At 43.1% G+C, this 27,771-nt stretch overlaps 1 protein-coding gene across 4 annotated transcripts in view; it reads right to left on the bottom strand.

The window, feature by feature from the left end:
• CCDC93 (CCC complex scaffolding subunit CCDC93) overlaps positions 1–27,771 on the bottom strand; it is a 101,565-nt gene that overhangs the window by 65,471 nt on the left and 8,323 nt on the right. For 2 of the 4 annotated variants that reach the window (XM_081575836.1, XM_081575835.1), the window contains exons 4-8: positions 22,262–22,373; positions 18,268–18,366; positions 17,427–17,483; positions 5,364–5,464; positions 4,759–4,776 (exon numbers count right to left, since the gene is read on the bottom strand). In XM_081575836.1, the coding sequence (XP_081431962.1) occupies positions 4,759–4,776; positions 5,364–5,464; positions 17,427–17,483; positions 18,268–18,366; positions 22,262–22,373 (387 nt within the window). The remainder of the gene's footprint in view (positions 1–4,758; positions 4,777–5,363; positions 5,465–17,426; positions 17,484–18,267; positions 18,367–22,261; positions 22,374–27,771) is intronic. The other 2 variants (XM_081575838.1, XM_081575837.1) reach the window with 1 other exon arrangement.

A 27,771-nucleotide genomic window follows, 5' to 3' on the forward strand; every position in this document is an offset into this window, starting at 1 on the left:
AGGCGCCCTGAGCAGAGTTCTGCATATATTGTGCTGTTCTGTCTCCCCCTACCTTTCTATTCACTCCTTACATCTCAGCTCTAAAGCCACCTCTTCCTCTGAGGCATTCCCAGACTTCACTTTGGATGCTTTTGGTCATTTCCAAAAGTCAGTTCCACTCAATCTGAAAATCTCAATCTAGGACCAGTGCTTTGCCAGACATGTGATGAGTGTGAAGGGAAACACACACTTGGGCACAGGATTTCTCAGGACTGGGCTGACAAATCACAGGCTTAGTTTATAGTTGAGTCTAGTGTACAGGATAGGTTGGGTAGTAGAAGGTCAGGACACTGGGTTTAGAGTCTTCACCCTGATGACAGCCAGCTCTGTGACATGGGGGAAATCGCTTCACCTCTCTGAGCTTTGTACCACTGATATGGGATTATAGATGTGCTCTCAAGCCCTGTTTAAACAGCTTCCATATGATTTCTGTAAATTACCAACAACGGTATAGGAGGGTTAGAAGGAGACACAAACTACAGGTTGTGTAGTTTGGGTTGGACACTTTAAACTACACCAGCGCTCTGCCCTGGCTGATCTATCCTTGTGCCTGTGTGTGTTTCCCCTACTTTCTGATCAGCAATCATGTCCAGCTGCCTGTTTGCATGTCTGCATCCTTCTCCAAGAAAATGCAGAAATCAAGAAGCCAAAAGTATCACCTTTCCTTTCAATAGGCTGCCTTATAACTGGAGAGACCAGATGTCATTGCTGGGTACACTGTGCCCATCCACAGATTGATGGGCCCATAGTGCAGGAGATCAGAGTTCAATTCTGAGTGTCCACCCAAATCCTGTACAAGACCTTATGGCCGATTCTGTGAACTGACTTAGTCAACATCCAGCATCCTTCTATACTGTGCAGGCCAAAAAACAAATAGCTCTATTTTCCACATTCCCTTGTACCCAGAGTTCTGAATACTATTTAAGTTCCATCAATGAGATGTATTTGCTGGAGTTTTGAATGTGCAACAGTTAGAGGAGGAAACAGTGAGAGCATAAGGGGTTCACTGTGCTCATGGGGATCACAGTAGAAGCAACCTGATTCTGGGCCAGAAGCTGTGACAGTGGTTTTCTGATCTTGGAAAAAGTGGATGGCTCTTTTGCCAGCAGCTGTGGTACCAGCTTCCCAGCACCACAGGCTTTCTGCCAGATTCCTGACCACAGAGGCAGCAGCAGCATCCTCAGCAGCCCAGATCTACTGTGACGCTTGGGCAGTAACCCTGCTCAGTCCAGATCACACGCATTAACTCTTCCCATCCACCCCTGTAATCAATCCCTTCTGCTGGTACTAGTGGGGGGATTCTGAGTCCTGAACCAGGGACTCAAACCAGTTGACCAACAGAGGGTCTCTCCAGAGTTTCCCACTCCTTGAAGTGTCCTTGCACCCCAGGCATTCTTTTGTTTCCCAAGCCTTCAGTCTCTGGAGACTTTTAAGGGCAGAAGACAAACCCTCAGACAGGCAGGGCTTATCAAAGATCTGGGAACTTTATGGATTTTCCAAATAAAGAAGTAAACAACTAAATCTGAGTAAATTCAATTCCCAGGTCCAAGCTACTTCTCCTTAAAGACAGAGGCTCAGGAAGACGTTTCTGACCACCCCAAACTAGGCTTCTGTGCCTGTCCACCCTTACGCTCTCACTGTCTCCTCCTCTAAACATTGTACATTCAAAACTCCAGAAAATGCATCTCAAGGGCAGAACCTAAATAGTATTCACAACTCTAGGTGCAAGGGAATATGGAAAATAGAGTTGCTTGATTTCTGGCCTACACAGTATAGAAAGATGCTGGATGTTGACTAAGTAAGGTCTTGTACAGGATTTGGGTGGGCATGTGCTTCTGTGTTGACATCAACAAAGCACTCGCACTCACCGCACAGGGTACAAGTATTATGGATTATATGTACTCTGTCTGTTGAGCCCTGGAGGGGAGGAAATGTTCTCTACTCACTTTTTTTCTCTACACTTTTAAAGTTGAGGTTTAATTCATACAACATAAAATTCACCATTTTAAAATGCATATTTCAGCAGTTTTTAGTGTATTCACTCCTTTGTGTAACTACTGCTGTGCCACACATATAACTTTAGATTAGTATTCACCTACCCAAGTTATTCTGAACATATTTAAACATACTCAAATAACTAAAGCATGTGTTTAAAAATTTTAACTTCATTATTAAAATTCTGTTTCTAAGCCACACTAATCACACTGTAAGTGCTCAACAGTCACATGTGGCTAGTGACCACTATGCTGGACATCATCATTCTAGAAAACAAACATTCTAGTCTTCTTCCCTGGGGCACATTAAGACAGATATCAAATTATCTGGAATTCAGAACAAATCAGGGACATAAAAAGCCCTAAATACTAAGGACAATGGATTTGTTCTTTTTTCATTCAATGAGCATTTACTAAACACCTTCTGTGAACATGTCATGGGCCTTCAGAAGGGACATAGGTTAGGAGAGATATGTTACATGTACTTAAAATGCACTTCCTCACACTGGCAGTTTCATAGTGTGGTTAGGTGTTTAAGTTAGCTCCTAAAAGTTTATTGAACCCATAATATAATTGAAATATTATAAAGATGCCATTGTGTTTCAGTCTAAAATCAACACTATGAGTCTTGTTTTTCCAACAACATAATATTTAAAGAAATACACCTAAACATGTTTTTAACAAGACATACAGTTCTTAAGACCCTCAGCATAGTTGTCCAGGCTCAAAATCTAGCCTTGAGCAACTAAAAGTCAAAAAAGGGAGGAGAAACTGGGATGCTGGCCTCAAAGCCAGATGCTCTGTGGACCTAAGCTGAGTGACCTTTAACTACAAAGAGGATACACTGTTTTCAGACCTTCTTACTTAACAGTCAAAATATCTTCCCTCTTATCAAGAGGAGAAACGAAGAGGAAAACAAGCACTGACAACAAATGAGGGATTTAGATTCCTAGGTGGGGATGAGCAACTAAGGGATGCCACAATGGTGAGGGAGAGGCTGGGAGGAGCAGAGTGAGTCCCAGAGCCAGCAGGGGGCCAGCCTTGCTTGATGAGGAAGGGAAGCAAAGAGGGTAAAGCTTCTCTTAAATGGGCTGGAGGGAGGACTAGAACTGGGGGGAATGAGAACATAGGGACAAGGAAAACTGAAAAAGAGAGGCTCAGGATAGGATTCTCATTTGAATCCAAAAGTCATATTTATGAGCAACTGAGAACCAAAACTGCTGCTGCTAAGGATGATGAAGATGATGGTGGTGGTGGTGAAGATGATGATGGTGATGATGATGTGGTGGTGGTGGTGATAGCATCTAATAGTTGACATTTACTGTTTTCTACATGGAACAGACTGTCAAAGTCCCTCATAAAGACACTGTTATATGACCCTCATCTAATGGGAAAGATCTCCATGCAGTGGAGAACATTGACTAGAACCCTGAGAGAAGAGTCTAACAGCCAGAAAGGAGGACAGGGGCCTTCCCAAGGAAGGAGAATAAATGAACCACTACTCTGGGCTGTAAGTTTTATCCAATTTGCTCTGTCAGTTGTAATAACTCTTTAGTTGTTCAGTCTCGGAGCAAACAAAAAAGACTGGGCCTGTCTTCCTATGACCAAGAATCAAATTCTCACCAGAGATAATGATGATGACATGCTTTTGGAGTCCAACAGATCTGAGCTCAATTCCCAGTTTGAGGCTCTTATTAGTTCTTAATAGTTAACAGTTGACCTTGGGCAGGTTATTTTTTAACCTGTGTGAATGCGGTCTTCATCATTCTCAAAAAAGGGAATGAAGTGAATAAACCATCAGAATTACCCACCTTCACAAATGCACCCTCTCCTTATCAGAAAAGCTTAAAAAAAAAAAATAAAGCAAAATAATCCCATCTCCTAAAAAACAAAAAAAAGCCTTCACCAAGCAGCTACTCCAGGCTTAGAAATCAGGAGCCAGCATGACCCCACCAACAAGAACTAAGGTGAGTATTGAGACACATATTGAGTATTGAAAAAAATGAAGGTATGAACCATACAAACTAACAAAATACACATTTTCCTGAGTTCTTTTTGGCTCTAGGACATGTGAAACTCACAGAGGCTGTCTCTCCAGCTCTGGCTCATGTGGACCAGCACAGCCCTTGTCTGCCCTCTTGCAGCTGGAGGGTGGCTAGAAAGCCCCCATCACAGTGTTCGGTTGCACAAGGTCCCACACCCCAAAGGACTCCACACTTGGTTGCTGTTGCTGTCATGAAATTCTTAATGATTAATCATTACTCATAACTCTTAACATGGGACCTTGCATTTTCATTTTATATCGGCCCCTGCAAATTGTGGAGCTGGTCTGAAGGTGCCTGATTCAGAAGAGAAGTTCAATTCACAGCAGCAAATGGTGAGCATGGGGCAGCCCTCACATCTAGATTAGGGTCAGAACTAACAACTTCCTTTTCATGAAACGGATTAGCTTTCATTCTTAAGAGCCCACACTACTCTCTCAAAAACAAACAAAAAGTGGCAATTGGAATTCCATTTGAGAGATGGAATAAGTAAGGCAATTAAACCTTAATTTCCTTCTGGTTCTCTCCAGCACCCTAGAGCGAGAAGCCATAGATGCTCACTCCGAGATGCTAGTGGCAGTGCTGTTAGCTGCAGCCCCCCAGTGAGGGCTGGGTTATGAGCAGAGCAACACACAGCAACCACTCAGATCAGAGGGGAGGAAAGCACCAGGAGACATACTCACATCAAGGAATCAGTGAGCCTAAGTAGAAAATGCAGGACATAAAGGAAGGTTAACACCCAGAGTCAAGCAAAAAAAGCTCAACGAGGAGAGGCACTTCTGTGTGTTTGATTGAGTGAAAACTGAGGCCACAAGAATTTTTTTTTTTTTAATTAGAGATATTTTTAAGAAGTGACAAAACAATGTCTAAATTCTTCATTTTTCTGGTCAGGACAATTCTTCACGGGAAACCAAAACTAGTATCTAACACAAAGTAAAGCTGCTTTAACTGCAGTTTCCCTGAAGATGTTTACAAATGGTAGGGGCAAAGAGGGCAGCCCACCGAAGCCTCCGTGAACACCCCCACACACCCTGACTCCCTGAGGAGGGCAGAGCTGGGGTGGAGATCTTCAGAGATCAGGCCTCTACCACCATCAGGGAAGCTACCCACAGAAACTGGACTCATTCAACACCAGAGGGAAAAGTACTCGGTGTCGGAAATCTCGGGCCCCAAAACTGTAAACTCGACCAGGTGAAAACCAACCAAGTTCATCCCAATGAAGCGATTTAAATTAGCTTTTCTTTTCAATGGTTTTATCAGACACTTTATCCTGGGTCCCCTTTGTTACCGGCCATATTCCAAAAGCGTGGCATGGATCCGCGACTCTTCATCTAGCAGCTCCTCTGCTCCCTGCTGGCGTTTGTATTTCCGACGAGGTTTGTAAGCATCCTAAGAAGTGGATGAGGTGGAGAATTACCAAGGGTGAAGAGGCGGGTCTGGCCTGTCAGGGGCAGGCGTTCCTCCCCTTGGTGGTGGATGTACAGCTCCCCTGCAGGTAAACAGCCGGCATGGGGTGGATGCTTTCAAGGAGTCTGCCCTTTCTTTTTTTTTTTAACGTTGTAGCAAATACTTCCACCCAAGCCATTGCTTGTCAACTCTGTTTCATCTTGGCTGGGGCTTTTTCTATCCTATGATGCTTTAATATCATGAAGTCAAATTCATCAATTATCTTTTTTCCTAACTCAGGGATTGTTTTGTATGTTACTTTTATAGATTATATTTAATCTTTTAATCTATTCAGAATTTCTTCTGGTATAGTGAGAAGTTAGTATGTATATATTTTTCTCTGAATGGAAAATTAAGAATCCCAACATCATAAATTTAATAGTCTATCCTTTCCTTGATTTAAAATGGCAAACATATACATACATAAAACATGTACCAATATTATCCTCTGCAATTCCTCTTGTTTAATGAGTATCCTGTCTCCATTGTTCTTTTTCAAATTTCCTGGACATTCTTACACATTTTCTCTTCCAAATGAATTCCAGTATCAGCTTGTCAAGTTCATTATGAAAAACTGTTGAGCTTGGATTAGAATCATACCAAATTTATAGATTACTTTGGGAAGGTCCAACATCTCTATAATACTGAATCTTGCCTTGAAAAGCAAGATTTATCTCTATTTAAATCTTTTTCTCCCCTTAATAAAATTTTCCAGAAAGAAATACAAAATTTTCAGTCACTACATATCCAGACCTTTCTACCACCCAGAGACATAAACTGCAACAATCACCGATATATATGTTAACCTAGTATACTTAAAAAGAAAAATTCTTTCATGGCGAAAGAAATCTCAAATTCTTAAAGTCTAATACCAAAAAAGGAAAGTTGATATAAACCCTTCAGAAATATACATATATATTTTTACAAAAGTGTTTGAGGTTTATCCTAAAAAAAAAAACTTATAAAACACAAAATGTACTATAAACTTTCAATGACTTTTAAATTATTATAGTATTATTTAGTTATAAATACAGAAATAAATATAGATCCATTTTGTGTAGGACACATACTGAAACTGCACATATATATATTTCCTAAACAAAGTACATGACATGTAGTAGGTGCTCAATTAACGTAGGTCATCACCCTGAGATGACCTGGTTTACCATTCTACCCCAAGTATATGTCCTTCTTGACTGCCAACTGGCATCAAATAATACCTTAATAACATTTGTTCAGGGCTCTAGGTACAAGTAGGCAGCTGTTTGTGCAACGTATTTCGGTTTGCCCCTGGATCTTTTCTTTCCCACTGGCAGAGTTTGCTTGGTGGCTCAGATGGTAAAGACTCTGCCTGCAGTGTGGGAGATCTGGGTTTGATCCCTGGGTCGGGAAGATCCCCTGCGGAAGGTAATGGCAACCCACTTCAGTATTCTAGTCTGGGAAATCCCATGGACAGAGGAGCCTGGTGGGCTACAGTCCACGGAGTCACAAAGCGTCGGACACGACTGAAGCGACTCAGCACATACACATACATAAAATCTCCACTTGGACATCACCAGGACAAGCGTTACTATCTGGCTTCTCCAGACCGTGGTATTTTTTAGGCTAATCAAAACTGTTCCCCTCTTGATAATTCTGGTTAACCTTATTATCATCTCACTTTTTATTATGGAAAGTTTCAAGCATACAGAAAAACATCCTCTCTGTAACATCTATAATTTCAACTATTTTGTGAAAAAAGAAATGAAACAGGTTCTGGGATGATCCAGGAGGGTTGTTATAACTTGCTGCCACAAGTATTCCTATTTGCTGCTGGTTTCTACATGAACATGAATAGGAAGCTATAAATAACAAATCAGATTTATGGGGAAATGAAAACCATAATAAACCTGTATGACATCAGTTACTGCGCACGATTTAATTTCCATGAAGCTCTACTATTACAGCAGCACTATATAATTGAGCTTAACTGCTACCTTCCTTAGTTACCATTCATAGAGTCAATGACCCAGACAGGAAGTTGGGTTCTTCTAAAAAAGGACTGTCTTCAAAACAATAGCATACTTGAAACCGACAGCACAAGGACCTTCTATTTAGCCAAACAATGACAATGTTGGCCTTTGTGCAAATTATTCCTTATACTTTAAAGCACCTCATACACATCTCACTTTTTATAACTACACTGTGGGCAGAAGCAGGGCAGATGCTATTACCTCTACCTTGCTACTAAAGAACCAGAGAACAAATAATTTGTCCAGGATTGCTAGAATAGGTACCCAGGTTGCGAGTCCCAAGGTTTCCTACTATACTAACTTGCCTCAGCCACTAGTCACTTTAGCAAAGCCCTCTCATGAGGCTATACAATGTGAAGTGGCCATATGGATCATTACAATGGTTTGCTTAAGTAAAGGACCTAAATGTTCCCAGGCCAAGTATAAAGAACTATTACTAAGTCACCCTCTAAAGAAACGAGTCAGGAACACTGATGTTTAGTCCTGTCTCTGCCATTAACAAGCTATATGACCCTGAGAAAGGCAGTTTCCCTCAACGGATCTTTTTCCATATCTGCACAGTGAGGGTTGGACTAACAGATCTTGAAAGGAGACTCCTACTCTCTCACTCTTTGTGTTCTTTTAACCCTGAAAAGATAATGAGTTGGTAGCATAATTCCATCAGTAATTTAAAGTCAGAGGTTATTTTTTAACTATGGTCTCTAAAAAACACGACTTCAGTTTTTAAAAGGTAGGCAAAAATCATTTTCTCTTTGGCCATTAACAGTGGTAGTAATAGTAACTGTTATCACTTATTGAAGGTGTGATATATGTCAGGCATATATTGCTCTATATGTGCTACCCACTTGACCTTCACACCCACGAGGGCCGTTGTCTTTGTTTTATGTATACGGATGATGGAACAGGCACAGAGGTTAAACAGCTTGCCCATGGTTACAAACGCAATGAATGAAAGAGAAGAGATGACTTCAGAACTGAGACTCTCAAGCACCTGCATGATGTGTCCTACCTCAACCGTGATCACCCTTCATGTTGGGCTCTGATCATCTGCTCAGCATACGCCCAAGGATACATGAGTGTGGTTGGGGTTAAAAAGTTAAGGTGACCCCTCTGTAAAGCAGAGACTTGTGCACAGTGAGTGGCCCAGCTCTCCACTTCACAGGACTGGCTACAAGTCAGGTTCACCCATCAGAGCTATTCCTCTGGGTCACATTCCAAATGGCGGGGATGGGGCGGGAAGAGTTCAGCTCCACAACTGTGTCCGCAACAACGCCCCAGTCACTGCCCCTCAGCTACGGCAGGCAACCCCTTCATGAAATGACTAGTGGGCAGCAAGACAGCCACTGACAGCCATGGCCCTCCAGAGCTCCGGGAGGCCGGACCACACAAATACTCTGCAGGAAGCACATCTCATTTTCCCAGAGCTCACCTGGAAGCCCAAACCTGACTCTAACAGATAACTCTGCCCACCAGTCGCTGAACAAACACTGCCTTCCACCTAAAGGGGCTCCGCTGATGCCCCCACCAGCAAGCACAGGGCCCTAAAACATCCCCTAAGAAAAAATTATTCTGAGACAAACAGGTTTGTCTTCATTTTCGCATTAATAAAACCACCACCACAAAAATGAAGCCCCTGGGAACTGAATGGAATGATGAGATAGATGGATGGTAGTCATGTCTATGGGTAGGAAAGTTAGCTGGGGAGGAAGGTTTTCTCCAGACACCCCCTAAATCTTGTTCGTTCGCTATTCTCTCTTACAAGAGCTCCGCTGTGCAGGTCTGCATTCTGCTCTGTGAGGTCTAGCATAAGTCCACTTCAGACCCCCTTCAATCTGTACCAAACAGCTTAACTCGGTGAGTAAGAAAGAGGCTGCTTTTGTGTATACATGAGCCAAGATGGCTTCTGTATATTGACTCCTACGTTTATTTCTTCACAGCATGCTGAGACCCACTGCTCAAAACCCTCCAACTCTTTACACACCCAATTATTCACAAGATGCCCCACTAAGCAGAGTTTTAGCCATTTACAGCCTGTCCACACTGCATGCTCTGCAAAACTGCCCCATCATTTCTGAACCACAGATAGGAGAAGCCCGAGACTATAAAGACCCCTGACTGCAGCTGCCCTTCAAATGTCTCTAACCCACCAGGGGCTTCCTGCCCCGACCCCTGCCCCGGGTTCCCTTGCTTTCTTTCCTCCCCTTCTGGACTGTGGCCCCTGTGCCTAGGTCTCAGGATGGCTGTACACTGTGAGTGCCTCCCCACCTTGCAGGGAAACTTGTTAGAGCATTGCCTAAATAGAGCCTGTGGTGCTACTGACTCTGACCCATCACATCTTTCCCCTTGATGAGCCCCAAAGTCCCTTGCATCCCTTACAGCTGCAGTGTCCCTACTTTCACCCCACACTCTAAAATGCAGCTGGGCACACAGTGAATGCCTAGTTATTAATACTATTACTGAATGAACATATGGAGTCAGACAGACAGGGTTTAATCTTTGCCCTTTTGCTATCTGTCTGGTTTGGGGCAAATTACTTTAACCCCTGAGGTTCTCCATCTGTGAAACAGGTATATGGAGAAAGATATAAGGATTAGTCAATCTACCTACTTAACATATCTGACACACATTAAGGGTTAAGATATACATACATGTGTGTTTTTGCTATTATTAATAAAATATACCAATACACATTTTTTCTTATGTCGTCATATGTACATTTTATGTCCTGGGTGGAAAGGCCCTCCTCATGGTGTTTCCTATGGAAGAGCATAGTAGAGTTTTAAATTACATAGTCTTTTAGGGGACCAATAAGAAGTCTTCTTTTTTTTTTTTAAATTCTGTCCCCTCTGGTCTCATACAAAATTCTAAACACTACCAAAAAATGCTCAACAATCAGTAAATAAACGTATTTTGGGAGCTCTGGATAAAATTTCACAGCTGCTCTTTACTCAAGGTTGAGAGGGAGTAAAAGACCTCACTGCACAGGTCCCAGGTACTTGATGAATATGGAAGGCTGACAGCTCAGCAAAGGAGGAGTAAGCTGTAAAATAGCACATAAGTTGAGACACATTAGCAATTATGATGCTGAAGTGGAAGGGGTAAGGGGAGGACTGTCCTAGGTGGCAACAGTTTCATTTTTTTACATCCTTTGAAAATACCACCTCCCATCAAACAGTCCTTCTACAAACCAGTCAGCTATTCTGTAAAATGGGGATAAGGCGAAGTCAAGAAAAGAATACATTTCAAAGGAGAAGCAGAAGTACTGGGAATAATCCCCAGGAGGAAGAAAAATGAGGCCAAGACAAAAAGAGCTCAGAAGTTAAAAGTTCCCACAACAGCCTTTCTGCCAGGCAATCTGGCAAGAGGTCCTACAGACTGGGACATAACCTCTGAACCAATTTCACTTCAAGGAAATGTAACCCAAGTAAATAATTAAAGATAAAAGAAAAAAAGTTAGCTATGGGGATGTCCTACATAATAGCCAAAAAAACCCAAACCAAAGAACAAAACAAAACCCCCAAAAAACAAACTAAGCTAGTTAAATTAGTACCACACAATGAGTAATGTTCAACCACTAAAAATGCTGTGGGGGTTTATTTACTGGCATGAAAATATAACCTTGATTATATCTTGAGCAAAACAAGCACACAATAAAACAGAATATACAGTATCATGCTAATTTTTTTGCAATCTCTAATTCTCTATATTAATATCCATAACTCTTGTATTTCCTACTTGAAATATCAGTGGTTATCCCTGGCTGGTGGTATCATGGGTGATTTAGTCTTTGTACTCTTTCTCCATTTCCTAATTTTTCCTTATTATTACTACAGCACTAGTATATAAGAAAAAGAACCTTTTGTAAAATTAAAAATCATGCACCAAAAAATACAGATGAGCCACACAACCAAGGACAAAGGCAGAAAACTGGAACAGTCCTACAAAGATGGCTAAAGACAAGAATAAGCTAAAAATTTTTGAAAAAATTAAAATGTTCAATATTTATTTTTGAAAGCATATTATATCTAAGCAAGAGTAAGTAAAGTCTGCTTGTTGAGGCACAATGAAACAAGTTAATAGATGGGAAAAAAGACAACACAACAGTCTCCACTTGGCATCCATTCTCCAGCTGGACAAATGGTCTTCAGTGGGGCAGGCAGAGTAGATGCCATCGTAAGGGCAGCGCATCCAGCCATTCTGCATGCATTTGAGTCTCTGGGACCCTGATGACTACTATCCCAAGGTCCTGAAATCAGTCAGGAACACTACTGCAGAGTTAGTGTCAGGGATATGTGAGAAATCAGACACCAGGTGAAGAGTGAGAAAAATAGCGAAGCATCAGCACCTGTTGTGTCTGAGGAGTCAGATGGAAAATCAAAACCTGGCTGCCTCTTCTCAGCTCTGCAACTGTGCAGGGATTTTACTAGCTTTTCTCAGTTTCAACTTCTTATAAAATGGAAAAATAACACAGAAGTCCTTGAGTGTTGATGAGAACTAAACAAGATAATGCTTGTAAAATACCTAATTACATGCCAAGCACACAGAAGGCATTCAATCAGTACACGGTAGCTGCATACGTATTTTATAAAAGGCTGGGTCTAGAAACCTGCCACCATATGTTAAACTGAATTTTAATCCTTAATTTACCATTCAGAATTTAAATCTGGGATTCTATGGAATACACTGGCCTAGAAGGGACAGGTAAGAAACAGTGATGAGCCATGTGGAGGGCAGAACTGGGGAGGAGAAGAAAACATCCTTCAGAACCTGACACTTGCAAAGAATCACACCCTGAATGTGGGAAAGACTTCATTACTTTTCCTTGCTTCCCTGGTGGCTTAGACAGTAAAGAATCTGTCTGCAATGAGAGACACCTGGGTTCCATCCCTGGGTTGGGAAGATTCCCTGGAGAAAGGTATGGCAACCCACTCCATTATTCTTGCCTGGAGAATCCCATGGACAGAGGAGCCTGGCAGGCTACAGTCCATGGGATCGCAAAGAGGTGGACATGACTGAGCGACTTTCACAATTCACACTCATTCCTTTTACAGGGGAAGGGACTCTCTGTGAGGAGAGTGACGGGAAACAAATTCCAGCAAGCTGTTCTATGTCTTACAGGGGTCACAAGAAGATAACAGGGATGCACACTTGACTTTCTGACAAGTTCCTGGGACTCTCACTCCAAGGCTGCAAGGAAGTGTGTGCAGAGCTGGTGGGTGAGTGAGAAGGAAATTAATGGCAACAGAGTTCAGCTAAGAAACCTAAGAAGACAGCATCTGGAAATAAGAAATACTTTCAGTAGATAAAGAAGAATATAAACAAAACCCAAAGGCCACCTCTGGCCATTCATAAAAATTCTTTATCATTACAACAGTAATGTATCACCAGATGGTCAATACAGAAATCAGACTGATTATATTCCTTGCAGATAAAGATGGAGAAGTTCTATACAGTCAGCAAAAACAAGACCAGGAGCTGACTGAGGATCAGATCATGAACTCCTTATTGCCAAATTTAGACTTAAATTGAAGTAGGGAAACCACTAGACCATTCAGGTATGACCTAAATCAAATCCCTTATGATTATACAGTGGACATGACAAATAGACTCAAGGGATTAGATCTGATAGACAGAGTGCCTGAAGAACTATGGACGGAGGTTCATGACATTGTACAGGAGGCAGAGATCAAGAAAAAGAAATGCAAAAACACAAATGGTTCTCTGAGGAGGCCTTGCAAATAGCTTTGAAAAGAAGAAAAGCGAAAGGCAAAGGAGAAAAGGAAAGATAAATGCATTTGAATGCAGAGTTCCAAAGAATAGCAAGGAGAGATTAGAAAGCCTTCCTAAATAATCAATGCAAAGAAATAGTGGAAAACAACAGAATGGGAAAGACTAGAGATCTCTTCAAGAAAATCAGAGATAAGGGAACATCTCATGCAAAGATGGGCACACTAAAGGACAGAAACGGTATGGACCCAACGGAAGCTGAAGAGATGAAGAAGAGGTGGCAAGAATACACAGAAGAACTACACAAAAAAGATCTTCATGACCCAGATAACCATGATGGTGTGATTACTCACCTAGAGCCAGATATCCTGGAATGCGAAGTCAAGTAGGCCTTAGGAAGCATCACTATGAAAAAAGCTAGTGGAGGTGATAGAATTCCAGTTGAGCTATTTCAAAGCCTAAAAGATGATGCTGTGAAGGTGCTGCACTCAATATGCCAGTAAATTTGGAAAATTCAGCAGTGGCCACAGGACTGGAAAAGGTCAGTTTTCATTCCAATTCCAAAGAAAGGCAATGCAAAAAGAATGTTCAAACTATTGCACAATTGCACTCATCTCACACGCTAGCAAAGTAATGCTCAAAATTCTCCCAGCGAGGCTTCAACAGTATGTGAACCGAGAACTTGCAGATGTTCAAGCTGGATTTAGAAAAGGAACAGGATCCCGAGATCAAATTGCCAACATCTGTTAGATCACTGAAAAAGAGACTTCCAGAAAAACATCTACTTCTGCTTTATTGACTACACCAAAGTCCTTGACTGTGTGGATCACAACAAACTGTGGATAAGTCTTAAGGAGATGGGAATACCAGACCACCTTACCTGCCTCCTGAGAAATCTGTATGCAGGTGAAGAAGCAACAGTTAGAACTGGACATGGAACAACAGACTGGTTCCAAATAGGAAAAGGAGTATGTCAAGGCTGTATATTGTCATCTTGCTTATTTAACTTATATGCCGAATACATCATGAAAAATGCTGGACTGGATGAAGCACAAGCTGGAATCAAGATTGCCGGGAGAAATATCAATAACCTCAGATATGCAGATGACACCACATTTATGGCAGAAAGTGAAGACCTAAAGAGCCTCTTGAGGAAAGTGAAAGAGGAGAGTGAAAAAGTTGGCTTAAAACTCAACATTCAGAAAACTAAGATCATGGTATCTGGTCCTATCATTTCATGGCAAATACATGGAGAAACAGTGGAAACAGTGACAGACTTTATTTTTTTGGGCTCCAAAATCACTGCAGATGGTGACTGTAGCCATGAAATTAAAAAAAAACAAAAAACCTTTCTCTTTGGAAGAAAAGCTATGACCAACCTAGATAGCATATTAAAAAGCAGAGACATTACTTTGCCAACAAAGGTCCGTCTAGTCAAGGCTATGGTTTTTCCAGTAGTCACGTAGATATGCGAGTTGAGCACCGAAGAATTGATGATTTTGAACTGTGGTGTTGGAGAAGACTCTTGAGAGTCCCTTGGACAGCAAGGAGATCCAACCAATTCATCCTAAAGGAAATCAGTCCTGAATAGTCATTGGAAGGACTGATGCTGAAGCTCCAATAATTTGGCCACCTGATGTGAAGAACTGACTCATTTGAAAAGACCCTAATGGTGGGAAAGATTGAAGGCAGGAGGAGAAGGGGACGACAGAGGATGAGATGGTTGGATGGCATCATCGACTCAATGGACATGAGCTTGAGTAAGCTCCAGGAGTTGGTGATGGACAGAGAAGCCTGGCATGCTGCAGTCCATGGGGTTGCAGAGTTGGACATGACTGAGCCACTGAACTGAACTGAACAACAGTAAATATACTGGCAGTCAACTGAGAAGTAAGTTCACACATAAAAAAAGGAAATAAACTAAGCAATTTGAGCTATTAATCAAAGAAGACCTCTAATTTTTTCTCCATTTTCCTGTATTTTGTTATTATTTTCTAAAGAGCTGCAGACAGCATTTCATCTAGCATTTTATTGCATCCTGGCTCTGTCATCACCAATGTGACCTTGGGCAACGTACATAACCAATCTGTGCCTTAGTTTCCTCAACTGTCAAAAAAAAAACCCACTATTACTTCATAGGGTTGTTGTGAGGACTAGATAAGTTACATACAAATGCTCAGAACAATGTTTGGACACTACATATTTGTCATTATCTCCTTAAATTCCATTAAGAATTTAAGTCATGTTGCTAAGCAGAAGACAATTTTCTTTAAAAACTCCATTACAAATGAAAAGAGGAAATAATATGTCTCTAGAGGACTGAAATGTTTAATAGGTAAAGAGGCATAAGGCCCAGTTTCATTGATAGGATAATCAACGGCTACACTGGCCTTTTTATTTGGTGACACAGTCAACAAATGTAATGTTTCTCACTCTCTCTTCAGGGCTCCAAGTGAGATTTACACATGAAGATATTCAATAAACATTAAATGGTTTTTTTTTTTTTTAACTTTTGGGCTTCTCTGATGGCTCAGTGGTAAAGAATCTGCTTCCAAATGCAGGAGATGTGGATTTGATCCCTGGGTCAGGAAGATCCCCTGGAGAAAGAAACGGCAACCCATGGCAGTATTCTTATCTGGAAAATTCGATGGACAGAGGAGCCTGGTGGGCTACAATCCATGGGGTTGCAAAGAGTCAGACACGACTTAGCAACTAAACAACGAAGTTTTCACTCTGCTGTTTTTGAATAGGTGATAAGAGATTTAGTATAAAATTCAAATAGGACAGAGTTTATGGGGAAAAGAGAATTTCCCTTCCTCTCCTGCTCCTGGCTCCCCAGCTCCCTGTAGCTGAGGTATCACTGTCATCTAATTCTCAGTTCTTTCCAGAAATGAAGCATCACTTAAAACAAAGGAAGGCAATAGCACACCCAACCAACTGGTTATTATTTGTCCTGAAAATGAGATCAGGAGAAATCTTTAACAGCATACAATGCTCTACTGGTGAGTAGGGAAAAAAGTATAAATTTATATTCAAAGTATAATTCTAATTCACCATAAAAATACATATTAAAAACACAGAAATATATCCAAAAGTGGCTGTTTCTGTATTGTTAGATTAAGGTTGACCTTTTTTCCTCTGATCAATCAACTTTTTTAAAGAAAACTTTAAAGATGTTCTAAACTGAACATCTATTTCACAACCAGGAAAAAAAAAATACTGTTCTATCATGTATTATTATTATTAATACTTAATACTGCCACCAAAACTGAAATCCACATCCAGCTTCAGAATGTAACTTAAAGGTTCTCCATACCTCACATTCCCCAAATGGAATTGTGGGAAAATACAAATTATAACCATAAGCTGACAGGACTTTTAAATGAGCATTTCATGTCCTTCATCATCAAGCTATTGTTACTCTTTTCAGAGTAATCATCTGGGGGAGATTACACATTTATTCTTAAAGTGAAAAAAAAAAAAGGCAAAATAACTCAATATATTATTTTCTAAAGAGAGAACTTACACCTAGGCACTGAGGCTTCATTTTCATGTAGGAAAGTTGGGGGGTGAGGAGGGGGTGGCACTGACTAGGCTCTGCTGGGCTCTGGCCCTGAGTGTTTAGAGAAGGCCCAAAGCTCTCCTCTGGCCCTTGCACTGAGTAACTGGGCATGTGGGTACAGACCCTGTGGTTGAGGCACACTGCAGATGGGATAAAGGTCATCTCGGAGTTTCCCACACAAAGCTCAGATGCCTTTCCAAAGCCACCAAGGCAGTGATCACCTCTGTCTCACTTTCAGTTCGACATCTGTTCTCTGGAGCTACGTGAAGTTTGAAGTTTATAGTCACCACTGGCTCAAATGAGGAAGGGCTCTGAGTTTGGAAAACTGGAACTAAGGAAAACACAGGGCAGTGGTTGTGGCACCTTCTACCCTGAATGCTGGCGTTAAGACACTGGGCAAGCACGTGCAACAGGCAGGGCCTCCCTCACACACGCACTTGAGGTCAGCTGCTGGGCAATCCCCACAGACAGAAACCTCAGGGAGTGTGGGGGTGGGGGTGGGGGCGGGGGTGGGCAGAGGCTTCTTCAATTTAAATCAAAGGGCTACTTGGAAGCTATGACCCTATGATCTACCCTGATAGGAGAACTCGGGCAGGAAACTCACGGAGAGGTCAATGACTGTCCTGATGGCCTTTTCTTTCCTCTTGATGAAGTCATCATCCTGCAAGACAAGAATACACAGGGATGAAACAAATCCTGCGTAAAGACTGAAACTCAATTAGACTGCTCAGCAATCTGTCTTATAAACTGACTTCTCATCACAACTTTGTCTGAAAAAGTCTCAATTTTCTAACAAATTGAAATACACTGAGCATGAGAAAAGTGAGGGCCTCTGTCAAGGGCTCCAAAACAGATCCCTACAGCTGGTAAGAAAAAAGAGGACCACAGAGCGTAGACGTGAAGACAAGTGTTCTCAGTTCAAATCCTCTGAGTTCTGAGATCTCAGCAAGTTACCTCATCTCTAAGCCTCAGCTTCTCTACTTGTAAAACAGGGAGTGATCATGAGGATCAAGAAGCAGAAGGCATGTAGTGCGCTGGGACTGGAATGTAGCAAGTATCTGACAGAAATCAGCAGTTATTGTTGCTGTGATTAATACTCAACTGCTACTATAGGTGTGTTATCCTAAGCAGATGGTCTCTTGAAAAGCTTCATACAATTATACAGAAATATGCTCATGTTCTTCTAATTTAATAAAAGGTGTGGATCAAGTACCAAAATTGAGAGAAAAGGACAAAATTATAGAGCTTGGCAGTCAGTGCCCATTCAAAGAGGGCAATTCAAATGAACCAGGAGGTCCAGCTTCAGTGCTGACCAGGTGGGCGCAGGGATGCCATACAGTTGGGTAGGAGCACAGGGGAGCCTGAGCTTACTCTGCTTCTTCCCGGGGGGTCCCTAACTGTGCACTCAGGTTCTCAGCTAGACAAGAAAAGAGCAGAACACTGACCTCGGGCAGACTGTAGGTTTTCTGGAACTGGGATATGGAGTAGGAGCGGATGTAGTCACCCATCTCTTCTTTTGTTTCTATAGCTCGCTTCACCAGCCACTGGGGAAGAGAGTGCAGAAATGTGAGCTGGTGGGGATGAAACACGGTGAAGTAAAGGGTGAAGACCAACTCAGAGATGGCACAGGTCCTGAACCTGAATCACAGAACACGAACTAACCAGGTGACAAGCAACCATCAGCACACACTGCCCTGCAGGGAAAATAGCCGCTGGTCATCTGGATGCTGAGATCAGGGGGACTGGAGCTGACAGCCTCAGAGGAACCTTTGAGCCTTGCTCCAGGTGCCCAGGCCTCAGTTTCCTTCTCTGCTAAAGTGGAGGGCAGAGTATCATTTCCTTTCTCCTCAGAGCGACTGCGGGAGCAAATGAAACACAAGTACCAGATGGCTCTGTAAATACTGGAGCCCAACACAAACACAGCCGCTCCCCAAAGCTCCCTGCGACTGATGGCAGACCTTAATGGGACTCTCTCCGTCTTGTGCTGCTTGCGCCACAGACCAGAGGAAGGAAAGAGAACCAGTGAGAATACCTAGTGTAACCCTTGTCTGATAGGTGAAAAAATCCCTCGGATATTCAGATTTGAAACCAGGTGTGCCAAGGACAAGCCTCAGACCTCAGGTGCAGCTTAGCACTCACAGCATTCATAGAACACTGTAAGGTAATGGGCACTGACCGCGTTTTACAGAACTGGAAGCTCAGAGGGACAACATTAATCCGTCCAGTGATCCACAGCCAGCAGCTGCTGGCCACAACCCAGAGGGTCCACCACCAGGATATGGCACGTCTGGGCTTCACGCAATGTTTCCCAGACCTTCGGAGCTGACGTGTGCAAGGAGCCACTCTTCATGTCTGCTGACTTACAGCTCCAGGGAGCTGAAACCTACACCTGCACACACCCACACCCCACAACTCATGGAAGGCACAGGCACTCTGAGCGTGAGAACGCAAAGTACAAAGACAGCCTTTACTTCCCCTCCTGACTCTGCACTCATTTCCGTTATTACTGAAGATCTTTGTGGAGGGGTGCCATACTCTCTTCAGGGAGCTACATCATCTCAGGGGCAGTTTCTATACAGAAGTTGTGCTGCCCCAGAGGGCACAGCCACACAGAGCTCCTGCTCAGGAACAGCGGGCAACTCAAGTAAAGGACATGCCAGGAAGCAGTTGCCCACAAAAGCAGTGGCCACAAGTAACTCTAGGAGTACTCTTTTGTTGCTCGAATCCTCCATCTGTTTCTATCACTCCACTCCACCCCAACTCCCAACAGTAACCTCAGGCACTGACTAAAATCCAAGGGTGCAGGGACTGAGGATCAGACGACATTTGGGGCTACTCCAGCCTCTCACCCACACCCCAGCGTGGACCCTGGACATCTCAGGAGGCTGACTCACTGCTCAACTCAACTTCACTCTGCTTTTCTTCCCACCTGGAGATCCACTTTCTGGCCTTTCATAGTTGTTGCCTTTTCAAATCTGCCTCTGTTAATTAGATCTACACTGAGTTATTACTTGGCTGGATCCTGGAGGACGTGCTCTGATGAGGAAGGCAAAACCCATTGATTCATAGGATTCCCTTAGAGACACCATGGCTCTGTTTCAGAGTTCCCAACCTGAAGAGCTGAAGAGGGAGCCTCTAGGATAGCCAAGCTCTGCCGCAGGCCCCGAGCCTTCAAGAAAAATATCTACCTTCACAGGATTCACATGCCCCATGTAGGACAAAAACACGTGACCTGGAACTAAGCAGCTGGAAGCCAGTTCCACTCTCCCACTGCATTCAGAGTCACCATAGCTGTGCTAAATGGCAAGAACTAGGATGGTGGACCTCAGACCCACACAAGAAACCGGTACAGTGGGTCCCAGCGACTGGTCCACAATTGTTCTTTCACTGGTGTCCAACAAAACAAGAAACAAAACCACAGGCATGTGGTTGAGTTTCTCACAGAGCTAAATGTATTCAGTTGGAAAGACTGTTCTTTATTCTCAGAGTGAGGGTTAAATGGCCTTTCTTTCAAGAAATGATAGAAAAAGCAAAATAACTGTTACTTTTAGCAAGGTCCTTGCCTGCGAAAATATAGGTGGCAACCACAGATCAACCTCCATTTTTGCTTTAAAATTTTGCAGGTCCACAAAATTAAGATGGCTGGTAACCATTGGCTGAGGCTCTCACATCCAGGCATTCCATTCAGAACACAGACCATCAGGTACTCAGAATACCCAAACCAACTACACGAAATCACCTTCACCCCTTCTCATATGTGGACTATCATTTTGGTCCTCCAAGTTCTAGCACAGGATTGAGTAAAGTCTAGTTACAAGAGATCCAGGTTGAGGCGGAAAAGGCAACAACTTCACAGTATGATAGCGCTGGAGGTTTCTGTAAGAATTTCCACAGGGTCCTTACTTCCTATTTTCACTAAAGGGTGGGGGCACCATCCCCTAACGAACATACATGTCAAATCCTGAGTTACAGTACTAGCCTCAAATGTACAAATTTCATTTATAAATTTCATCATATTTAATTTGAAGTCTAGTTCAGGGGGGGACTCCCAGTAGCAGTAACTACCACAGAAACAACTACGTAACACTCAGAAAGCACTTACTGAAACATGCTAGCCCTTCAGCCATGTGCTTTACACATATTAACTTATTCAACTTTCATTCTATCAGGTGGGTGCTATTATTATTTTCCACTTAACAGGTAAGAAGTTAAGACATCTGCAAAGATCATACAGCTGGAAAGTAGCAGAGCCAAGATTTGAACCCAGAAAGTCTCCAGAGTCCAGGCTCTTAACCGCTACACTACATAACCTTCACAGAATCACTGAACTTCTCTAGCAGGGGCTGTGTGGCTTTCCTCTGGGTGGCTGCACAGTGGTGGAGAGGGAAAGTTCAGGCTTAAAGACAAGGAAAAATTTAGAGGAATCCGCCTCTCCACTCACTAGTTCTCTGCCCTTAAGCAAATTGATTATCCACTATGAGTTGCACTTTTCTCAAATTTAAGACCGGGATTACAAAAGATGCTTCAAGGAACTCTATTAGGACCTGAGGCTAAGTCCCGTCCACATAGCAGGCAACAAAGTGAGTCCTTTTACTCCTCCTCTCTCTGCAGTACCCAGAGGAAAGACTAAGACACAAAAACCACACAGAATACAGGGACTTGTACAGCATGAGCCACTTCATCACGGGGCCTCAGAAAAAAGCTGGGGTGGAGATAAGTCTCTTGTTAGAAATTCAGTCCTCAAATAAGGACTGAATGCCTACAAAGTGCCAGACATTCCATGAGGTGCCAGAGACACAGGACCGAGCAGGACAGCCCTGATACCTGCCCATGAGAGACAGAGATAAATAACCAGACACTTTGATGCACATGGTCACAAATGTGGTAAGGAAGATCCCTGTGAAGGTAGTGAATATGCTGTATAAGAGAATATAGCAAAAGAACCTGCTCTAGATCTGGGGATCAGGGGAGATTTCTTGAGGAGACCTGGAACTGAGAGCTGAAGGATGAAGGAAAGGAGAGAAGGGAAGAGCTTCCCAGGCTGAGAGAAAGGCCCCATGACAGGAAAGAAGTATAGTACGTGAAAGGAAACTGGAAAGAAAGCCAGAGGGGCTAGAACATAAAGAACAAAGAAAAACAAAGAATAAATTGAGGCTGGAGAGACTGAAGGCAACCAGAGCACGGGGGCCTCCCAGAAGGGCAATGAAAAGCTACTTGTGGGAAACATTCAAAGATCAGAACAGGTGACTGAGTGGAGTGAAGGTAGACTGAACATTGGCAACTTCTGAGGATAACATTTGGGAGTGGAGTCATGTTCTGTGGCCACCAAATCCATGACACACCCATCAGATCCAGGATCTAGGCCAGAGAGCCTGAGAGCCAGACCCGTTATAGGAATGCCAATGTTCAGAGGACAAGAAACCCCTCAGACGCTCTCACCTGGACAACAGGAAATATGTGAATAAAATCCATCCCCTGGATCTGGTGGGGCTCCAGCTGGTGCGGACATTTCATTCTTGGCAGGACGGAGACGATTTTTTCTGATAGAGCTCTGCTCGGGGGAAAACAACAAGGCCAAGAGTGAGAACACAGTAAGTGGCTCTTGAGACATCTCTACCGTCTGGGCCGCATTCCAGAGGGATCCGGGGCTTCTCAATACCAGACCAGGACCACATTTCTCCTGGCTGACAGCAAAGTGAGAAAAATAAGCACAATTTAGACCTGTGTACATGTAAGGCCACATAAGGAAAATTGCATTCACCCTTAACGCCAAGATCATGTTCGTCCTACTTTTTGTAAGAAAATATTTTGTTTCTTCATGAAGTTATGGTGGTGTTTGAGGTAGTATTTTTTTTAAACATCCTTACATGGTAAAATAAAAAGTTATTAGTGCTGCATGTTCTACATTTCAGTTTTTTGTCTTTCTTTTTCCAAAAGTCTGGAAACCACTAGGTTAAACATTTTTAAAAAAAGGTTCTAAATATCATTCGTTGAGTGCTTAGTTGCTCAGTTGTGTCTGACTCTTTTGTGACCCCACGGACTGTAGCCCACAAGGCTCCTCTGTTCATGGGATCCTCCAGACAAGAATACTGGAGTGGGTTGCCATTCACTTCTCCAAGGGAGCTTCCCAACCTAGGGGTTTAACTTGGGTCTCCTGCATTATAGGTGGATTCTTTACTGTCTGAGCCACCAGGGAAGTTGAAAAATCATCTGGGCAACAAATTAATTACCAGACTTTGTGCCAGGTGCTCAGAATATTAAGAAAAAACATGAGGTCTCAGGCTTGTGTGGAAAAAAAAAAAATTGAAGTTTCTACTCTGTTAAGAAATATTTTTGAAATAAACAATAGCCTTTAATTTTGATACTCTAAAATTAATCCTAGATTTGGAGGAACCACTCTTTTTCCAGAGAAGAGGAGTTTTCAGCTTCTCACAAGGGACATGATCTCTCTCTTCCACCTTGCATGGTCCTCCCTTGAAGTGGCTGGAGGAGAGCAGGAGGCAGGCTCTCTGAGGCCCAGAGCATATCTGACCTCAGTCAGGAGGTGAGCACCCACCCCCACTGGATGCCCAGCTGAGCCCTGGCCCGGGTGGGACAGTTTTATGGCAGGAGTGAAAGAAGGACTTGTGTGCAAGTTTGTTTCACCACAGATTTAAATTTGTGATCAGCTGCTGTTTGATCTCCGATTGTCTGGTTTCTATTTCTTATATATTAGTTGGATCAGATTAAAGAGGAGAGAGAACAGAGGTTTTCAGTGGGCTTGCTAACCCACAAACCATGGTACATAGCCTAGGAACTTCGAGAAATAGTCCAAGCTGTGGCCTTGTGGGGCCATATGGAGAAATGGGGGCTCCTGGCTCAGCCTACATGGACAGTTTAGGTTATATCCCCATCTAAGACATTAGAAAATTTCAGCCAGAGTAGCCTCATCTACAAGTATCAGACTATTTTCTAACAGATAAAGGCCATGGTTACAAGTCAGCAGGTTCTTACTAGAGGCTTCCAAAACAGCAAGTTTTGGGTCTATCTACCAAAAAGGTATCTCTTGTGCAAAGAAATCTTGTACACTTTGGTCTTCCTGTAGTTCCACAATCCTTTCCAGAAGACAGACACCCATAAAACCAACACCTAACTCAGGCCCAGATAAGAGAAAATATCTAACTTAAGTTTCCCTTAGCATATTTCATGCCCTCGCTCTTGGTAGGAACTAACTAACCTTGGAACAGAAGCCAAATGGCTCCCAGAGAAGGCTCCCCAGAGAACACACTATACAACCATGTTTATATCTACAATAGCTTCACAAGGCGGGACCAAGCTTAAAACTGCTGAGTGGAAAGAGTCATAATCATAACATCAAGTCCAATATGTTAAGAGAAAAACATGTGGAGAGGAGAAGTCTGCTCCCTTACTGCACACACTCACAGAAGGCTGGACTACCCACCTTCCAGGAGGGGAGCATACAGGAGGACATGTTCACTGCAAACAGAAGTGGGGTGTGACTCATCCAAAAGGTCTGAGGCGTGGAAGCAAAGTGTCATCCGACTCCCAGAGCCCCTGTGGGCCCTCCTTTCTGAGTAGCCCATCCTCAGGACACAAGCATCTTCTCTGTCCCAGTAGGGAAGCCTGTGGTTGCCCAGCTCCTCCTGGGGTCCGAACGGGACAGTTTGATAGAAAAGATTGACACACCCATCTGGCAACATTATCTAAAGCTCTCTCTTTGATAAGTTTTACTTTTTAATTTAATGTCCATAAGAATCCCATGTCTTGTTCCTTAATTTCTTTGAAATTTGTGAGGGGAAGAAATGAGTGCTTAATTGGCTCTGCTCCCCAGATTCCAAGCTTAGCAAGTGAAGATGGCCACACTCCGGCTTCCAGTCCTTGCTCTTGGGCAGGTCTAAGAATTCACTCACACCAGGACCACCTAGCCAAGTCACGTTTTGGTTTGGCAGGAGGAGAGCTCCCTCTAGTGGCTACAGATTAGTGGCTCTATGCAGGGAAGGTTACTGATGGCCCTTAACCATTCAGAAGTTTAAAAATCAGAGGCTGGGACACCAACACCATCCAGTCAACCCTCCACCTTCAGGCAAGGTTCTCCCTGGCCACTCCTCAGTGACGGCCCACTCTCCCAGTTCATAAAGGCCCTGAGGGAAGGAGGCCCAGGGTCATCTTGCGGTTTACAACCCTGTTAAACCTGCCTCCCAGAAATGACTACCTAAAGTATGCAGCGTCAGCAGCTTGTAGAAGCTGAAGGCACTAGTACTGCAAAGGGGTGGGGATGTGGGAGAAACAGGCCGGCTTGGGGGCAAAAGTCAGGAAGACTTCCTGCAGAAACCTACCAGTCTCCATTTGGCTTTTCCCTGGAGCTCAGAGTGGATCCTCTGACTTTCTGAAAATCAGGGAAAATGACAATTGCAGAGGTCACCAGACAGGTTTCCTAGTCTATGCTTTTAACACACCCACTTTTCATTACTGGAGATAAGTTTGGTTCCTTTAGTTTTCTACGTGTTCAGTGCACTGTTTCCTCCTCCACTGCAAACAGTTTGAAAGAGAGTGAGTTAAACCAGGGTCTAAATTCCAAGCTCCATCACCCACTCTGGTACTTTTGGCGAGCCACCCAGTCCCTCTGGTCTAACACTACCATCATAAAATGAGGGATAATCCCCATCCTGCCTATTCAAGGGTTGCTATGAAGGTTAAACAATAAAGTGCATGTGCTCTGTACACAGGTGCCTAATAAATGTGTGTTGATATGTGTTGTAGAAATGAACTTGGTTATAAGCCTAAAATCTTATTTATGGACCTTGGAACATAGCACTCTGTGGTGATGGGACTTTAGGACAAACTGGGGATGCAGAGGGGAAGCTCAGGGAGCCCACATGAAAGAAGAATCAAGAAGGAGAATGAGGCACCAATGGAGGCCCATCCACAAATGAGGCCCATCTGTGCCCCAGTGGAAGGTAAGCATGTCCTGTGAGGCAAGTGAGTACCTTAGAGATGGTGCTGCCCCCTCGCATCAACTGGGATGCACAGATGCACTGCAAGCACACGGCAGTATTAGTCTGAGTTGTACCAAACCAGAAACTTCGTGGGAGGTCCCCAAACACAGAACACAGACTCAATGGGCATGAGTTTGAGCAAATTCTGGGAGTTGGTGATGAACAGGGAGGCCTGGCATGCTGCGGTCCATGGAGTCACAAAGAGTCAGACATGACTGAGCGACTGAACTGAACTGAAATGTACCAAACCAGAAACTTCGTGGGAGGACCCCAAACACAGAACACATCCCAAAACCAAATGGAAAAGATTTTTGGATAATTCAGTGCCCTGTGGCTATGACATTTCTCCTACAGATAATAAAGACTCAACTGCCTGATGAATCTGCTAGGAGTCTGCTGGGTCTTTACAAGTAAAGACCTTGTCCCCAGCTTTGCTTTCACATCAAATACTTACCAGAAAAAATAATACACCCTCAACTCCTTAACCAAACCCTGTGGGGGCAGATGTGCTTCAGAACTCACAATTCTTTAGATGTTGCACCTTAGTAGATTAAGGGGTATATACTATGTATTAGGTAAGACTCACTGAAATCCACAGCAGCACCCTATCATCAAAGAAATGAGTATTTCTGTAGCAAAACTTATGAATATTCACATAAATGTGATCAATAAAGACTATAAATAACCTTAAGTCAGTTGGGTCATGTTTTGCTTCCAATTAAAGTTTTATATCCACACTCAAAAGAAAAAAAACAACACCAACATTTTCACTGTTTTTTAGATTTCAGAAATACAGATGGAAGAATCCTAGCCCACAAAGAATGCAAATGAAAGAAATCCCAGAACATCAGAGGTGCCACAGGTGTAAGAGGTAATCAGCTCAAACTGGAACAAAAAGAGGCTTCAACCAAGAGTGCACTCGAGAAGGCAGACAATTCATGTTAGTCAAAAGACTGATTAAGAAGCTGGCTGATCTCAGCTACAGGTGAAAGTACATGCTTCTTTGTCGAAAAGAAAAAAAAAGGCAATTAGAAACACAAGGGGGAAAAAAAGCTTTGTAAACATGAAGCAAAATGCAGTGTGCTTGATTCTCAATGACTTGCAGAGACCACCTCCACTCGCTCGGGCCAAATACTTCATAGTCGTCCTCCACTCTCCTCTTACTCACACTGTAAATCCAATATGCCATGAGATCCTGTTGGTTCTACCTTTCAAACAGATCCAGAATGCCACCACTACTGGCTCACTGTCCAGGGGAGGATTACTGTAACAGGCTAAAGCATCTCCCTGACTGCAGCTTCACTCCTTTAATTCAGTATTCAGATGAGGGTTCCTTCTTAAACACAGAACATACTGTGTTCTTTCCCTGCTCAACCCCCCCACCCCCCATGGATTTCCCACCTGATGCAGAGTGAACCCCAAGTCCTTAACCTGACCTATAAAGTGCTACCTGATCTGTCTCATGACCTCTCTGCACTTCCATCTGCTGCTGCCCCCTCCGCACGGCCCCACCCTCCACCACACTACACTCTAGGCAGGCTTCTGCGTGGGCCTTTACACTGGCAGTTCCCTCTGCCTGGAACCCTCATCCCTCAAGTCTTAACTCCAGTATCACTTTCTCAGTGAAGCCTACACCAACTTAAACCACAACTGCCTGCCACCCTATGTCTCTCCTTATACCCTTTCCTGGGTTTAGTTTTTTTTCACAGCACATATGTCTACACATACTGTACTTACTTATTAGATTAGTTTTTGTCTGTCTCCTCCAATAGACTCTAAGCTCCATGAGGGTAGTGCATTTTTCATTAATGCATCCAGAACATTATGAATGTAAGGGTTCAATAAATATTTGCTGAGTCAAAAAATAAATGAAAAGAGTTGCTTTTGACTGTAATACTTCAAATATTCTCCTTTAAACAGCACCATTATGGTCCAGAAAATTACCATTCTTTT

The sequence above is a fragment of the Giraffa tippelskirchi genome, chromosome 3 (genome assembly GCF_054371585.1).
Source record: "Giraffa tippelskirchi isolate mGirTip1 chromosome 3, T2T-mGirTip1v1.2.pri, whole genome shotgun sequence".
Classification (NCBI taxonomy): domain Eukaryota; kingdom Metazoa; phylum Chordata; class Mammalia; order Artiodactyla; family Giraffidae; genus Giraffa; species Giraffa tippelskirchi.